Below are 15663 nucleotides of genomic sequence, written 5' to 3'. Positions count from 1 at the left end.
TGTCTATTCCCTTGTGATTGAGTCCTCTGTCACTATAGCCCTGCCATTCGTCTCCCTGCTCTGCTGCGCATCACAGCCAGCCACGGCGCCATGAAGCTGGCTGTGGCTGCCTTCCCCTGGTGAGCCTTCTCCCTAAAAGTGTCCAAAGCGGTATATCTGTGTTGCAGGGTTATGACCACAGGGTGCATCTGCACTGCCTTCCTACTCTTTCTATGTCTTTTGGGTAGCCATTTTACATCTTCCTCAGTAACGTTAACCTGCAGTGCGACCAACTCGATAAACGTGCTATCCACGACGTCCTCAGCATTGTGAATGCTCCAAAGTGAGTCCATCCGCAGCTCCAGTGCCGTCAAACGGTCTAACAGGAGCTGCAACTGGACACACCTCTTGCACGTGAAGGGGCCAGGGACAGTGGACGTGTCCCTGAGCTCCCACCTCGCACACGAGGAGCATGATACGGGTCGGTGATCTCCTGCCATGTCTTAAACCATAGGTTAACTTATGCAATTACAATTTCAAAAAACGAAAGAAAAAATAAATAAGTTAGACAATGAAAACAAAAACGACTTACCAGTCACATTCCAGGGTTAAAAAGCACCTCCTCCCACCCAGCTTCGATTTTCCACCTAGCTTCAAATTCCCAAACTCACTCTTTGCTCTGTCTCACTCTGGCTGTGTCTTCTCTGGATCACTGGCAGAACTCTGTTGGGACTATGTCAGAGTCGATAAAATTTTATAATCACCAGCCCAACAATGGATCTCCTATTTCTCGGGCCACTTCCTCATGAACTCTGGCATGAAGATTGTCAGGCCCTGGAGATTTATTCGCCTTCGATCCCATGAATTTTCCCAAAACCATTTATTTTCTAATAATAATTTCCTTCTGCTCCTCACTAAAACTTATGTTTCTCAGAATTTAGGGTATATGATTCATGTCTTCCTTTTTGAAAACAGAAGCAAAACGCAATATATTCCATGATCCATGTCGTTATTCCCCGTTTATGACTGTAAGGGGCTTAAATAATTTTTTATCAATCTTTTTCTCTGTAGATTCCCATAAATCATTTACAGTCAGTTTTTATGTTCCCCACTAATTTACTTTCAAATTCTACTTTCTCCTTATTGATCAATCCCTTGACCTGCCTTTGCTGAATATGCAACTGTTCCAATCCTCAGGTCTGTTCCTTCTTCTCTGGGACCGGGGAGAGTCCTTTGTCGGCTGTACTCCCGCAAGGTCGGAGCGAATCGAAGGACCGACTGGTTTCATTCTGCAATTTAAGGATTATATGATTCCCTCATAAGACCGATAGACTGGCTTATAGAGCGACCAATGTCGTGCCGTTAGTTTGCTCTCCAGCCAGATGTCAACCCAACAGCCTCTCTCAGGAAAATGTCACGCTGCATTCCGAACTTGACACTTACCATGCACTGTGATGTTGACAAAATTGCTCGAGGATGAATTTATCCAGAGCCACTTGGACGAGAAGGCTTGGTATTTGCAGAAGTATCTTCCCTCGTCGCTTTTCTGCAGGTTGGTGAGGTTAAATAACGCGTAGGGAGAGAAGTCAGTCTCCTGGGAGCTGATGACGTTGTCCTCACTGTCCCTGTACAAGTAAAACCTACAATCTTCGAATGGCTCAGGCGCCTCACACATAATGCTAACACTTTGGCTCTGGACGAATACAATTGACCTTCTGTTAAACGCAATCGTGGGTGGCTGAAGGAAGTCTGAAAGAACAACAATAATGATCGCAATATTACATTTAACTTTGAATAACAGCAATCTGTCAGACCTGCAGGAAATGCATGTTAATATCTGGGAAAGAGGGTGACATTGAACAGTCCTGATCCCCAGAAAAATGTTCCCTGAATACCACATCCCACCGTGCAAGTTGCTGCAATTTGTATTCAATATGTCCAGCCGGGATATGTACAGAAGGTGAAAGCATTGAGGGAGATCTAAAGAATAGAGCCAGTATGGTTCTGAGGAAGAGCAGACAGGGCGATGTTGCTGAAAACAGCGGGACTGGTGGAATGAAGTGCATATGTATAAATGCAAGAAGTATAACAGGTAAGGCAGATTAACTTGGATTAGTACTTGGAACTCTGTTATTGTTGCCATGGCAGAGACCTGGTTGAGGGAAAGACAGGATTGACAGCTAAACATTCCAGGAATAAGGTGTTTCAGGCGGGATAGAGAGGATGTAAAAGGGGTGGCGGAGTTGCGCTACTGGTTAGGGAGAATATCACTGCTGTACTAGGGACGACACCTCAGAGGGCAGCGACGCTATCTGGGTAGAGAACAGGAATAAAAGAGTGCAGTCACAATGTTGAGGGTTTACCACAGGACTCCCAACAGCCAGCGGGAGGTAGAGGAGCAGATAGGTAGACAGACTTTAGAAACGAGTAAAAACAACAGGGTTGTTCTGATGGGAGACTTCAACTTCCCCAATATTGACTGGGACACATTTAGCCCGAGAAGCTTACACGGGCCAGAGTTTGTAAGGAACTTCCAGGAGGAGCTTCTTGAAACAATATGTAAAGAGTCCAGCTAGGGAATCGGCTGTACTGGTCCTGGTATTGGGAATGAGCCCGGCCAGGTGGTAGACGTTTCAGTAGGGGAGCATAATTCAATAAGTTTTAATGTGCTGTTGGACAAGGATAAGAGTGGTGCTAGGGTGAATGTGCTAACTTGGGGGAAAGTTAATTATAACACGATTAGGCGGGAACTGAAGAACCTAGATTGGGGGTGGATGTCTGATCGTAAAACAACATCTGACATGTTGGAGGCTTACAAATGTCAATTGAAAAGAATTCAGGCTCGGCATATTCCTGTGCGAAAGATGGATAAATACGGCACATTTCGGGAACGTTCGAAAACGCGAGATATTGTAGGCCTCGTCAAAAAGAGAAAGGTGGCATTGGTCAGTGCTAGAAGGCTGGAAACAGACGAAGCCTGTGAATATAAGGAAAGCAGGAAGGAACTTAAGCAAGGAGTCCGGAGGCTATAATGGGTCACGAAAAGTCACTGGCAAATAGAGTTAAGGAAAATCCCAAGGATTTTTACACGTACATAAAAGCAAGGGGGTAGCCAGGGAAAGGGTTGGCCCATTGACGGATAGGTAAGGGAATCTATGTGTGGAGCCAGAGGAAATGGGTGAGATACTAAATGAATACTTTGCATCAGTATTCACCAAAGGGAATGAATTGGTGGATGTTGAGTAAGAAGAAGGGTGTGTCGATAGCCTGGGTCACATTGAGGTCTAAAAAGACGAGATGTTGGGCGTCTTGAAAAATTTTAAGTTAGATAAGTCCCCAGGGACTGATTGGATCTACCCCAGAATACTGAAGGAGGCTCGAGAGGAAATTGCTGAAGCCTTGACCGAAATCTGTGTGTCCTCGCTGTCTGCAGGTGATGTCCAGGTGGACTGGAGAATAGCCAATGTTCTTCCTTTGTGTAAGAAGGGTGAGCCTTACATCAGTATAGGAAAATTACTGGAGAGAATTCTTCGAGACAGGATCTACTCCCATTTGGAAGCAAATTGACGTATTAGTGAGAGGCAGCATGGTTTTGTGAACTGGTGGTCGTGTCTCACTAACTTGGTAGGGTTTTTCGAAGCGGCCACAAAGATGATTGATGCAAGTAGGGCAGTGGATGTTGTCTATATTGACTTCAGTAAGGCCTTTGACAACGTTCCTCATGGTAGAATGGTACAAAAGATGAAGTCACACGGTATCAGCGATAAGCTGGCAATGTGTATACAGAACTGGCTAGGTCATCGACGGCAGAACGTAGCAATGGATGGGTGCTTTTCTATTTGGAGGGCTGTGACTAGTGGTGTTCCGCAGGGACCAGTGTGGGGGCCTTTGCTGTTCGTAGTACATATAAATGATTCGGAGGAAAATGTAACTGGTCTGATTAGTATGTTTGCAGACTACACAAAGGTTGGTGGAACAGCGGATAGCGATCAGGACTGTCGGAGGATATAACAGGATTTAGATCGTTTGGAGACTTGGGCGGAGAGATGGCAGATAGAGTTTAAGCCGGCAAAATGTGAGGTAATGCATTTTGGAAAATTTAATGCAGGTAGAGAATATACACTGAATGGTCGAACCCTCGAGCATTGAAAGTCAGAGAGATTTAGGTGTACAGTTCCACATATCACTGAAAGGAGCAACACAAGTGGAGAATGTAGTCAAGAAGGCATACAGCATGCTTGTTTTCATTGGTCCGGGCATTTAGTATACGAATTGTCAAGTCATGCTGTAGCTGTATAGAACATTAGTTAGGCCTCACTTGGAGTATAGTGTTCAATTCTGGTCGCCACACTACCAGAACGATGTGGAGGCTTTAGAGAGGGTGCAGAAGAGTTTGACCAGGATGCTGCCTGATATGGAGGGCATTAGCTACGAGGAACGGTTGAATAAACTCTGTTTGTTCTCACTTGAACGACGGAGGTTGAGGTGCAACATGATAGACGTCGACAAAAGTATGAGGGGCATAGACAGATTGGATAGTCAGGGTTTCCCCAGGGTAAAGGGGTCAATTACTACGTGGCATAGGTTTAAGGTGCGAGGGGCAAGGTTGAGTGGAGATGTACGAAGCAAGTTTTTTACACAGACGGTAGTGGGTGCTTGGAACTCGCTGCCGGAGGAGGTGGTGGAAGGAGTTACGATAGTGACATTTAATTGGCATCTTGACAAATACATGAATAGGATGGGAGTAGAGAGATACGGACCCAGGAAGTGTGGAAGTTTTTAATTTAATCAGGCAGCAGGGTCGGCACGGGTTTGGAGGGCCGAAGGGCCTGTTCCTGTGCTGTTCTTTGTTCTTTAGATATTAATACTGGTGTTAGGTGTGGCTCAAACTGAAACATGATCGAAGGATGGGAAACAAAATGCCTCGATCTCTGGTGTCCATTATACAAAGAATTATGTGGTCCAGAAGTGGCTTTGCCCATACGTGTCTCCAGGCCAACAGCAATGTTGTTGGCTTTAACTAGCCGACTGATTGGAACCACTTCAAAGCAATTTGAACTCATAGAATCCCATCAGTGAAGATGGAGGACATTTGGTCCAGTGGGTGTGAATCGAATCCCTGAAGGGGCAACTTAACATAGCATTCCACCTAACCTGCACATATCTGGGCACGATTTCAGCTTGACTATGGCACCTAACCTGCACATCTTTGGGTATTATGGAATATTTCTAGTATGGCCAATCTACCGAACCGCACATCTTTGGACACTAGGGGACAATTTTAGCACGGCCAATCCACCGAACCTAATGAGGAGAGATTGACTCGGTTGGGATTATTCTCGCTGGATTTCAGAAGAATTAAGGGGTATCTCACAGAGATTTATAAAATTCTAACATGACTAGACATGGCAGATGCAGGGAAGATGTTACTAATGATAGGTGTGTCTAAACCAGGGCTCACAGTCTGAGGATTCAGGTATAAGGAGACATTTCTTCACAAAAGAGTGGTGAGCCTGTGGAATTCATTACCACAGGAAGTAGTTGATGCTAGAACATTGAATATATTCAGGAGCCGGCTGGACATAGCACTTGGGGAGAATGCGATGAAAGGCTCTGGGGAGAAATCATGATGAGGCTTGATGATCAGCCATGATGGTGACGAATGCCGGAGCTGGCTCGAAGAGCAAAAAGGCTTCTTCCTGCTCCTATCTTCTAGATATCAAAGCATCTCTGTAACCTCCATGCCTTTGGGCACTACGGGATAATTTAAGCACGACCAATCCACATAACCGTTTTCAATTCCGCCGCCGAGTGACTGTCTCTGTGGAGTTTGCATGTTCTATTCCGTGTCTGCGTGGATTCCTCCGGATGCTCCGGTTTCCCTCCAGCGTACAAACATGTACATTTTGGGTGAAATACCCATTGATTTATTATTCCTTAGTACCAAAGGATGTGCTCGTTACGTGGGTTTACGAATGGTAGGCCGCTGGAGTGGGCCAAGGTAGTGTGCGCTTGCAGTGGGCCTGTGCAGACTCAATGGGCCGAACGTCCTCCATCTGCACTGTACGAAATCTGTGATTAGCTATCATCCCACTGAAAGGAACAGCGGGTTCAGCTGTCCCTATCTGCTTGCATGTCATTTTGCTCTTGTGGGTAGCTCATATCCTGACGGACATCGCCCCTCCCCCCCCCCCCCCCACCACCTCCAAAACACGCCCACGATTGAAAAGGCGCTGATTAGGAGTGAGAAGGAATGCTCGTCACTCAAGTGGATGACACCAGCCGCCGAAAAACACAAGACGCTTGACACCAAGCGGTTTGCTTGATTGGAGTCCCACTAAGCGCCATAAGTATTCCCTCCTTGAATCATGCCCCCAATACGCAACGGCAGTATCTACGAGAACTAATACGCCTTCTTTCCAAATCCCCATTCGATTGACTCTTCTGAACCCGCGATCGCTGCACTTGTGGTTTACAGCGATGCGGTACCCCAGGCTTGGGAGGCTACCGCCCTTTCTTCGCTGTTTCTTGGTCACGCTCCGTGGACTATTCTCCTGATGGAACTGTGTGTGTTTATGTATCTACACCACCCGGACTATAGTGGATCAAGATGTTCTCCAAACAAACAGGCCGAAACCATTCGGCCATCCCCTCCGGACTCTGATCATCTGATGATCCTTACAGAATATAAGAACCGGGGAGCATGAGAGGGCCATTCAGTTCCTCGAGCCCGCTCCGCAATTCACCACGATCATGGCTGATCTCGTATCGACCTCAGCCCCATTTCTCTGCCCGCTCTCCACAAACTTTGAACCCTGTTACGAATTGAAGATCAGTCTATCCCCTTCTTCAATGTACTAACTGCACCAGCATCCACCGCACTCTGGGGGAGCGAGTTCCATAAATTTCACCAACTAATTGTTCCTCATTTCCTTTTCAAAGTTGCTGCCCCCTATCTTAAATGTGTGACCGCTCGTTCCAGAAGACCTAAATGTTACATTCGGTATGCTTGCGAATCTGATGAGGGGGAGACCAGAAGGGTTGACAGGACGTTTCGTTCTGGTATGGAGCAGTTCAGTTATGCCCATTCAACACTCAGTCATAAAGTATTTATCTATGCTGTGAATGGAGCAATATTACACAGACGCTATAAAGAAAGTGGCTGCCTTCCCAATGCTTTTCAGTAGTAAGATCAATAATATCCATCAGATATCCTTGCTCCAATTCAGCAGATATAATTTCAACATGAATATTAATAAACACCTACATGTGCAAAGAAGTAAAAGGCAGCCACATTATTGGTAAGCATAGGGTACTTGCCTTTCATATCAACTTCGAGAGCATCACTCCTTCCAGAACTGTATGTTTTCCCAGCAACTTCAGAGTCATAAATACAGCTGTAATTGCCTCTGCTTTCCGCTGTTACATTATGAATTTCAAAGGTGACGGTGAAAGCCCGCGTGCCCGGGGCCTTAGACATGATGGGATGAGCAGCGTTGTCTTTATAGAGATAGAACATTGTGGGTGAGTAGAAGCCTTTCGTGCTGCATTTTATCTTGAGGTCCTCGCCGCTTACAAAGATGTTGTATTTTCGACCGTGGTAGATGCTGGCTTGTGGTGCTTGTTCTGGAATATGAACGAATGAAATAAATGTCCAGGGGTAATTATCCTTGTGAAAAAGGACCCTGTTTATGTGCAATATCTCCAATGGCGCCCATGTCAGCACATGGCTTAAATTCGTGCACCGTCATGATCACACACAGCTGAAAGAACTTGTTTCGAATATGGACATAGATAATTCCGTTTTGAGCTTGTTAATGAATCAACATAGGCAGATACATAGGCAGCTACATAACTTGCAATACCAATAGACTTAGGGAGGATAATGAGTCGAAAGATTGTAAGAAGAAGAGATAGACAGAAGGATATTTAGAAAGAGAGGTAGACGGATAAATCGATTGTTTGATCGACAGGCAGACGGATAGATGGAAAGAACATTGGAGAGATGGATATATATAGACAGATAGATGGATAGATAGACATGTGCAGAAATAAAGAAAGAAAGAAAGAGTAAAAGAAAAAAAAAGAAAGAGAGAAAGAGAGAAAGAGAATTGAAGATAGAAGGAAAGAGAGATGGAAAGAAAGAACAAAAGAAAGAAAGAACGAAAGAACGAAAGAAAGAAAGAGAGAGAGAAAGAATGAAAGAAATAAAGACTGGCAAACGGACGGACGGACGGAAATGTGTGCATAGCTGGATACACATACCAAAAGGCAGCAAAGCAGCCGAGATAGATATACATACAGGCAGAGAGAATGATATATAGATTGATGTGTAGTCATTACAGAACTCTATGTGATTTTGCGGGTGATATGTACATATGTGCTAATATATATATATATATATTGCTATTACTAACCAGAATTGCAAATAACTCCAGCATCTTCCACATGATTGCAGTTATGTTCTCCCATAGGTCTAACATTGCACTGTTGCAAATTTGATTCTGATCCCAAGCATTTGACATCATCCAACCAGATGTCCTCGGTGCCTTCTCCGAATTGAGCTGTGCCTCGCGCTGATTCAGCAAAGCCACAGTTCAGCTGGCGGCAGACAACCACAGCATCAGCCATGTCCCAGTAATCGTCACAGATCGTCCCCCAAGTCCCATTGTAGAGCACTTCTACCCTTCCGGAGCACGCACTCTCCCCATCGACGAGGCGCAAGGGCAGTAAATCTGAAACAAAATGAACAAACACACTTGGGGTGGGGGTGAAGATACATCCAGATGAGTATACTGTAATCATTATTATTCATAAACGTAGAATATCCAATTCATTTTTTCCAATTAAGGGCCAATTTAGCATGGACAATCCACCTACCCAGCACATGTTTTGCGTTGTGGGGGCGAAACACACGCCAACTCGGGATGAATGTTCAAACTCCAGACGGACTGTGACCCAGAGCAAGGATCGAACCTTGAACCTCGGTGCCGTAAGGCAACCGTGCTAGCCACTTGTACCGCCGTGGATGAGCGCCGCTAGAAATATCCCTTAGTGTCCACAGAGATGTAGGTAAGGTAGATTGATCCTGCAAAAACACCATGACGGGGTGGGGGGGGGGGCATCCTTCGTGTTCGACCGCGAGTTGGGTCAGGCTGAGATTGTGGGTCGGGAGTGCAAAGGAAAGGTTCGAGTAGGGCCAGGATGGTCTCTTTGGTTCGTGGAAGATGGGGGTGGCAGCGTACAGTGAGATTTTTAGGGTGGATGTAATGGGTCGTGCCAATGGGGATGAGGATTGTGTGCCTTATCAGACCAGGAATGAGTGGCGCCAGTTCGGAAAGACAGGCATCAGGTGAAGCCGGGAGGGCAGTGTCAGGCGGGTCGGGAGGTGGCTTCAGGGTGGGAAGCGACAGGACAGGTTGTACTAAGAGGGGTGTCACGTCATGCCAGGAAGTTAGAGTGAGCCGGGTTGTTAGTCGGTCGTGTCGCGGTCAGGAGCAGAGTGCCATCAAGGGTGTGTGTTGGTACAGGCCTGCTCGGGTGGTCGCAAAGGACGATCGCGTCTGAACTGGAGGGTGTGGAATTTCAAACCTCGAGGGCGTGTTCGGATCGGCTCGACGGCGGCGCTGGAGAAGGGAGGATCAGTCGGATCAGACCGGGAATGATGGGTTGGTGGGGCCAGGTGGGTGGACTATCGCTGCGGAGTCGTGTGTGTGCAGGGTGTCCTGTGCGAGGCTGTGTCTTATTTTAATATTTACTCTGGATTTAGAAATGATCTAGTTTCCTCCCATTCTTTCAGAGTGTCTATCAGCGTAAGATTGGCAGAACTATTGAAGTTAGAGACTTTAACCGCTTTTGTCTGATGGTTCCAAGTCCAGAGCCGTTTCCGGGGGAAGTGAGCACTTCTACAAAATGGCCGGGGAAACTCGGAGGTGGGAATTTGATGGATGGAGTTCCCAGCGTATCACTGGGGCACCCGTAAATGCAATGCCGTGGGAACCAAGGCAAGAGGGGCAATTACATGTATTAGTGTTATCAGAGTTGAATATTGGGCGCTGCCCTCAATTCGAATCTGCATGTTTTGCCTCCAGGTGAAGCAATGTTAGTCCTCATGGGGAACGTGTCAAACATGAGCAATGTTCAGCCAGTGAATAGACAGACAATTGGAGCTCTCAAATCACTTGGTTTTCTTCATTGGTACTGACCTTCAGCAGCTACGCTGTTCAACGCAATAAGTTGAGCTGAAATAGGAGAGAGAAACGGCAAAGATTAACACCAGCAGTAAACACGAGCAATTTAAAGTTAATAAAATGGATAATCCCACATTCCAAAAATGTGGAAGTTAGGTGGATTGGACAGCATCACTGGGTGAACTCACGAAGAGAGTACACTTGGGTCGGTGCAGACTGGATGGCACTAATGTGGAATTTCTACTGGTTCTATTATGCTGAAGGGTAGTCAAAAGCATCCGAGACATTGGCAATCCTCGAGGGCATCATCACGTCTATTCCCCACATGTCTAGCACGGGAGTACAGGCCAAAGGGATTTTAACCCTTCCTGTCAATATCATGTGACAACACCCCCGCCATCCCAGAGGGACTCCGCATGCTAACCCGCGAATGGATCACCCCAACTGGCAACAACATGCACAATGGAAATTCCCTCTGCCCTCAGAGAGGGAGGCAGGCAGAGAGCGAACTTGAATCATATTCCAACCATCACAGCCCAAGTTCTTCCCTTCGGCAGGACACATCCTCGACCAGCCCTGCGACCCCCCCCCCCCCCCACCCCCCCGCGCCACCACCCCAACACACACAAACAAAGTCCGGCCTGAGTCGGAAGGTCTATTGAGACCGGATATGCTGTGTGACATCGTGCGTACTTCCTGGTGAAGCAACATTCAAATCAATTATCACTCCATCGGAAGTTTCGGTGTCAGTAATGGGAGCTGACTGGACCCCATAGCACTCTGGGCCTGCGCTACCATTCAATGCGACCATGGCTCATCATCTCTTCAAATCAATTTTTCCGCCAACTCCTAGTATCTCTGAACTCCCCGGATTTATTTTTCCACTCTATCCGTCATCTCGTCTCTTCAACGAAGTAGCAATAAAAGCCTCCACCAGTTCTTTCAGGAAAGTTACTATTTGGTACCGCACTATTATGATTGAGGCTGTAAGTGTTCTTCGAACATTGTAAACATGTCACATATAAGGTACTGATTTTTACCATGTTTAATTTGCCGTCATTTTCGATGACTTGCGCCAGACCATGTGGCTAGCTTTGCCACATTCACACATCCAAACATGACTTGACTGGTGGCGATAAATTTCTGCTCTGAATCGTAACATTGTATCCGTCAGAAATAATACCTGGTGTGTGCAGTGGCAGTGGCTGGCCATCCAGGAAGAGTCAATATGTGAATAATGTATGAATGCGTCAAGTTGGAAAATCCAGTTACGTAATTAACGAGATGGAGTGGGTGCGTGGCCTGTATTTAAAACAGGATTATCCGTGACAGAGCTGCCCCTGTCTCAAAGAGCAATATAGTCGGCTGCTCCTGCTCCTATAATTCCAGAATTTCAATTTCCGGCCAGTCAACATTTTGAAAAGCTGATGAATGTGAATTATATAATAGATATTGTATTATGCGTCTGTTGCTGTAATATTATTGAAATAACGTGCCCATATCACATGTCTGCTAACGCTGTGATCCAGGGGTTAATAGCCAGACAGGATGTGACGTCAAAGAAAGCATGCTGGAAAATCTCAGCAGATCTGGCAGCATCTGTCGGGAGAGAAGAGAGCGAACGTTTCGAGTCCGATGACTCTTTGTCAAAGCTAACAGCCAGAAAAAGTGGGAAGTATTCATACTGTGGAGCAAGAATGAAAGATGAGTCATAGCCACAGAAACCAACGTGAAAGTGTGCTTGACATCTTTCACATCTTTTGTCCTCTCTGGGAACTGCCGTTATCACGCATCCTCATTAGTAGCCATTAGCACCCGGCCTCCAGGGGTGTCTGTGGCTATGACTCATCCGTCATACTCACTCCACAGTATAAATATTCCCCACTTTGTCTGTCTGTTAGCTTTGACAAAGAGTCATTGGACTCGAAACGTTAGCTCTCTACTCTCCCTACAGGTGCTGCCAGACCTGCTGAGATTTTCCAGCATTTTCTCTTTCATTTAGGGCAGCACGGTAGCATGGTGGTTAGCGTAAATGCTTCACAGCTCCAGGGTCCCAGGTTCGGTTCCCGGCTGGGTCACAGTCTGTGCGGAGTCTGCACATCCTCCCCGTGTGTGCGTGGGTTTCCTCCGGGTGCTCCGGTTTCCTCCCACAGTCCAAAGATGTGCGGGTTAGGTGGATTGGCCATGCGAAATTGCCCGTAGTGTCCAAAAAAGTAAGTTTAAGGGGGGTTGTTTGGGTTACGGGCATAGGGTGGATACGTGGGTTTGAGTAGGGTGATCATTGCTCGGCACAACATCGAGGGCCGAAAGGCCTGTTCTGTGCTGTACTGTTCTATTTCAGTTTCCAACATCCGCAGTAATTTCCTTTTATCGAGGATGTGACGTCACTCACGGGAGGGGCTGACTCTGATTTTTTAGTTTCGTTTTCAGCCCTGCCCTGTGCCTAATTCATTTAATGAGTAGTTTTCGTTTTGGTTCCTGTTGAAAGGAGGCGTGCTTATGACAGCTTCTGATACCTTCTCTCCCATGGACATGGTGAATGCGCCATAAGCCATTGAGAGTTAACTTTATGATTAAGTGGCATTTGATCTGTGTGTGCGGAATTTGCTTGATTGAACTTTTAATAGTAGATGGGAAACTAAGCTCACAGGCAATTCTTTATTTGTTTTTGTAACAACTGCTTATCTCCTAATTCAAAGCTGGATTTCCCCTTTGTTACGATCTCGGACCAGAACCAACGTTTGAATCAAAGAATCATCGAAGGAGGCCATCTGGCCATCGAGTCTGCACTGGCTCTTGCAAAGAACACCCCCACCTAAGCCCACGCTTCCACCCTACCCCCATACCTCCCCCCAACCCCGTAACCCCATCTAACTTTTTGGGACTCTAAAAACAATTGGGCATGGCCAAGTAAACTAATCTGCACATCGTTAGGTTGTGCGACGACACCAGAGTAGCCAGAGGAAACCCGCGCAGACGCAGGGAGAACATGCAGACTCCGCAGAGACAGTGACCCAAGCCGGGGATCAAACCTGGGAAGCCGGAGCTGCGAAGCAACTGTGCTTAACACTATGGTACCATGCCAGGATGTCGGCCAGAAACTCCAAACTTTTTTTAATTTTAAAAACTGTAATGAAAAGAATACTTTGGCGCTGGATGATTTCACGTACATTGGGATATAATATCTTAAAACAAACTTTAGTGGCACCACAGTAAAAACTAAATGTAACATCATAAAGCAAATAGCTCATTGCAACTCCTAACAATAAAATGAAACATTTTAACCACGACTACTACGTGCTTTATCTTGAATCAAGCAAGACTCATCACAGGTTAACATTAACTGTTAAATAGAGTTACCAACCACAGGAGTACTTTTCATAGAGAGATATCTTGGAAAGGCTGATTGGAGAGAGAGTGAGTGAGAGAGAGAGAGAGAGAGTGAGAGAGAGCTGGAGTGAGAGAGAGTGTGTGAGAGAGAGTGAGAGTGAGACAGAGGGTGAGTGAGATTAGCGAGAGAGAGAGAGAGAGAGCAAGAGAGAGAGAGAGAGAGAGAGGGAGAGATTTTTCAGGAATCGGCTGTAGATTCTTCTCTGTGATGTGTCAAACCAGTTTAAATTGAATGCTCTTTCACGAGGTGGGGTTTTGTGCACAACCAAATCTAAACTGAATGACTCACGACTGGGGATCTCGTACAGACCTGACTCCTCTCATTAGTTACATCATCCGTACACTATTCAATTCCAACGAACTGATTACTTAAGTTTAAGCACGATGTCTAATTATCTGCAGCCAAGGAATCAGAACCAAAATCCACCGGGCTTGTCCTTTTAAGCAAAGCAGGGTTTGAGATCAGAATGTTCTAACTTTGACGATGCCTCAATGAAACCATCCGCGGCAACAGTGTCTGTCTGTCTTTTAAACCTGAATTTTCAAAAAACAGATATTTATGCACAGTAACCCAGGTATTTGACCGTTACGGCATCAAAAACATATCATGTATTATATATCTGAATTTCCTTCATTTATCGCACCTTAGATATTAATGGGTTAATCCTGTGTTAATAATAAAGTTTGTTCAGTTATTAGATAGCCCACGTTTTCAGTGGAATCACTCATGGAGCGAATCGCCCTATCCTCTCAGTTACATATTGAATAACTGTTTTGGGGTCAAAGAGAAAATGCTGGGAAATCTCAGCAGGTCTGGCAGCATCTGTAGAGAGAGAAACGAGCGAACGTTTCGAGTCCAGATTACCCTTTGTCAAAGCTGCATTGTTTGGGATCTGGTTAGGCTTCCTAATATACATTGGGGTCTGGTCCGATTACCGTTCCAAAAATAAGAAAAATAACAAAGTTCCGCTCGAGTTGGATACTGGCAGAACGTTCTCCTATCTGGGTTCAGTCGAATCATTTCTCATTTCATTTCATTTCATTTCATACTCAAGGACAAGCAAAACGACCATATCAATGTAACGCCACGGTGACTGACAGGTAAGACAGTCGACATGCAATATCGCCATTCTGTAGCAGGTGAGCGAACATTCAAAATACCTGGTTAAATAAGATGATACAGAATAAATATTACTCACCAGCAGAAAGAAGAAACAGGGGGAGCCACATTTTGATGTTTCTTCAACAATGCAACAGTTTAATGTAAATTTTATGCAGTGGATTGTCCCCAGTATCCAATCAAGAAGAATGTCAGGTTCTAAGATAGAATAGATGGAAATATTTTGTTCAACAATTACTTCTGGAATTCATTTTTCTACTGGGTCGCCGTGTGCATTGTTTATATAAAAAAGTGTGAATTATAGAAAATAAAAGTTGCGAATTAACAACATGTTCCAATGCCATTCTGCACAATTGGGCAAAACAGATAATTATTTTGAGAGAATAGAACGCAACACCTTTTAATTATTTTCTTGAATATCAATTGCAAATTATGCAATTTTTCATCGGTTGTATCTGCGTGTTAAGGCAATACCCGCACACGTGAACTCATTTCATTGAATGAAATTTAAGCAGAGACATTTTTTTGCGTGGCCAATCCACCTAACCAGCACATCTTTGGACACTAAGGAGCAATTCAGCACGATCATTCCACCTAACCTGTACATCTTTGGACATTTAACTTCAATTGAGCATGGCCAATCCAGCTCACCTGCACATTTCTGGAAACTAACGTGCAAATTAGCATCGCCAATCCAGCGCACCTGCACATCTTTGGACTGCACATCCCCACTGCTGTCACAGGAACTGTCCAGGCCCTATGATCAATGAATATTGTGGCAATTTTCGTCTCCTACAAACCACTTATCCCCCAATCCCAGCCCAACTCACACTCTTTCCCATCACTGCTCTCACCGCCCCCTCCCCCCCCCCCCCCCACCTATCCTGGGCATCTATGAAAGCGGCAATTGTACTTTTCAAATATTCAGTATGGCGTGTTTAACAGTAAGTGTGCTGTATTGAAATCTCCGGTAACCAGCCACAG

The 15663-nt window shown here is 45.6% G+C and overlaps 1 protein-coding gene across 1 annotated transcript in view; it reads right to left on the bottom strand.

The window, feature by feature from the left end:
• The window catches only part of LOC119958387, a 98661-nt gene that overhangs the window by 81493 nt on the left and 1505 nt on the right, over positions 1–15663 (bottom strand). The window contains exons 2-6 of the mRNA XM_038786880.1: positions 14759–14877; positions 10185–10220; positions 8397–8714; positions 7300–7605; positions 1423–1728 (exon numbers count right to left, since the gene is read on the bottom strand). Of these exons, the coding sequence (XP_038642808.1) occupies positions 1423–1728; positions 7300–7605; positions 8397–8714; positions 10185–10220; positions 14759–14789 (997 nt within the window). The 5' untranslated portion in view covers positions 14790–14877. The remainder of the gene's footprint in view (positions 1–1422; positions 1729–7299; positions 7606–8396; positions 8715–10184; positions 10221–14758; positions 14878–15663) is intronic.

This window comes from Scyliorhinus canicula, chromosome 29 (assembly GCF_902713615.1).
Source record: "Scyliorhinus canicula chromosome 29, sScyCan1.1, whole genome shotgun sequence".
Taxonomy (NCBI): domain Eukaryota; kingdom Metazoa; phylum Chordata; class Chondrichthyes; order Carcharhiniformes; family Scyliorhinidae; genus Scyliorhinus; species Scyliorhinus canicula.
Note: the sequence above shows the minus strand (reverse complement) of the source record. Positions and strands in the feature narration are given on the sequence as shown.